This window comes from Ipomoea nil, unplaced genomic scaffold (assembly GCF_001879475.1).
Source record: "Ipomoea nil cultivar Tokyo-kokei standard unplaced genomic scaffold, Asagao_1.1 scaffold3170, whole genome shotgun sequence".
NCBI classification, from domain to species: domain Eukaryota; kingdom Viridiplantae; phylum Streptophyta; class Magnoliopsida; order Solanales; family Convolvulaceae; genus Ipomoea; species Ipomoea nil.
The window spans coordinates 2,471,786-2,473,556 of record NW_017619598.1 but is presented as its reverse complement, the minus strand read 5'-3'; the positions used below and the strand labels follow the sequence as shown (position 1 = coordinate 2,473,556).

Below are 1,771 nucleotides of genomic sequence, written 5' to 3'. Positions count from 1 at the left end.
ACATAAGCAAGGAATTGCATCAATCACATAATGACAAGTTTATGTTTCAACATTATACCTTAGTACCACCCTTATGGCTACCCCAGGCCTTATCACAGTTCCAACCTATACCTCCGAGTGCCAACCTTTACTTCTGAGTCCAACCTTTTCCCGATCTGGGACCGTCGTCCCCCGCCAAACTTCCACCAAACAATACCGCCAAACTTCTTTAGTAATAAATTGAACTTCTGATTAATCTTTAGTTATAATCTGTTTAGTTATACTGCTAAATTGATTAGTTTAATATACTGCTATATACTATTAGTAATAAATTGATTAAGTATAATCTTTACTTGTTTATAGTAATAAACTAATTATGTTTAGTTGTTTACTTGTTTATAATATTTAATATTAGATACTTAGATAGTTAGATGTTACTTTGTTTATGTGTATTGATGGTTAAATATTTAATAAATTATATAGGATGACAAGTAACAATACAAATGAATCTATTCCTGAAGAAGTTAATGTGCAAGTTACAACTACAACTACATCAATTTCTTCAAGTCAACCAATTGAAAGTAACAATTCTGAAGAAGTTAATAGGGTTGATAATGATTCAATCTTAACAAAAAAGCGGAAAAAAACATCTGCGGTATGGAATCATTTTGAAGAAATTGTACTTGCTAATGGTACAAAGAAAGCAGTGTGTTTGTATTATAAGGAAAAATACTCTACTGGTGGAAAGGGTGGAAGCACTAGCCATCTTAAGAGGCACTCAGAGATTTGCTTGCAGCGCAAGTTGCATATCTCTCGAGAAAATAAGCAAACAACGATACAATTTCACCCGCCTAGTGAATCTGGTGGTAATCCTTTTATTGTTCCTAATGCTAAATACTCCAATGAAAAGATGAAAGAGATTATTGCTAGTGGAATCATGGTGCATGAGCGACCATTTAGCATCGTAGAGGATGACATGTTCATGTGGGCGTTTGAATATGCAAATCCAAATTTTAGAAGAGTTAGTCGTAAAACATCAAGAAGTGATTGTCTGCAATTGTATAAAGTTGAAAAGAATACTTTGAAAAAGATTTTGAATAATGTGAGTAAGGTTAGCATTACAACAGACATGTGGAAGTCAAGTCACCAAGTAGTTGAGTACATGGTTGTGACAGGTCATTTTGTTGATGCAAGTTGGAACCTTCAGAAGAGAGTTTTGAATTTTGTCAAAGTGGATCCTCCTCAGCGAGGAACAGATATAGCAAATGCTATTTTCAAGTGTTTGAGAGGATGGGGCATTGAGAATAAAATATTCTCAGTAACTGTTGACAATGCATCTTACAATGACTCTTGTGTTAGAAGTTTGAAAGAAAACATGTCATTGAGCAGTAAGTTAGTACTTGGTGGGCAACTTTTTCATGTTAGATGTTGTGCTCACATTCTGAATTTGTTGGTGCAAGATGACCTTAACACTATTAAAGATGTCATTCACAATGTTCGTGAAAGTGTGAAATTTATAAATTCTTTAGATGCAAGGTTAAAGTCATTCCATGAAGTTGTTGAATTAAAAGGATTGAAAGAAAGGAAACTTATTCTTGATTGTCCAACAAGATGGAACTCCACATTCTTGATGTTGTGTACTGCAAGTAAATTTAAGCATGCATTTTCAGATTACAATGAAAATGAGCCACATTATAAGTATGCACCATCATTTGAGGATTGAGACAAGATTGAGAAGGTTTGTAAACTTTTGGAGGTTTTTAATGATGTCACTCATGTCATCTCAGGTAGT

General features: G+C 33.9%; 1 protein-coding gene across 1 annotated transcript; it reads left to right on the top strand.

Annotated features, from left to right (window-relative positions):
• Positions 1 to 433: 433 nt before the first annotated feature.
• On the top strand, positions 434 to 1,771 carry LOC109167968 (zinc finger BED domain-containing protein RICESLEEPER 4-like). Its single transcript, XM_019317048.1, has 2 exons — positions 434 to 969; positions 1,704 to 1,771. The coding sequence occupies exons 1-2, from the start codon at positions 464 to 466 to the stop codon at positions 1,711 to 1,713; spliced, it is 516 nt and encodes a 171-aa protein (XP_019172593.1). The 5' UTR covers positions 434 to 463; the 3' UTR covers positions 1,714 to 1,771.

Coding starts and splice junctions, on each gene's coding strand:
- LOC109167968 (XM_019317048.1), top strand. CDS start 464: ATGACAAGTAACAATACAAATGAATCTATTCCTGAAGAAGTTAATGTG.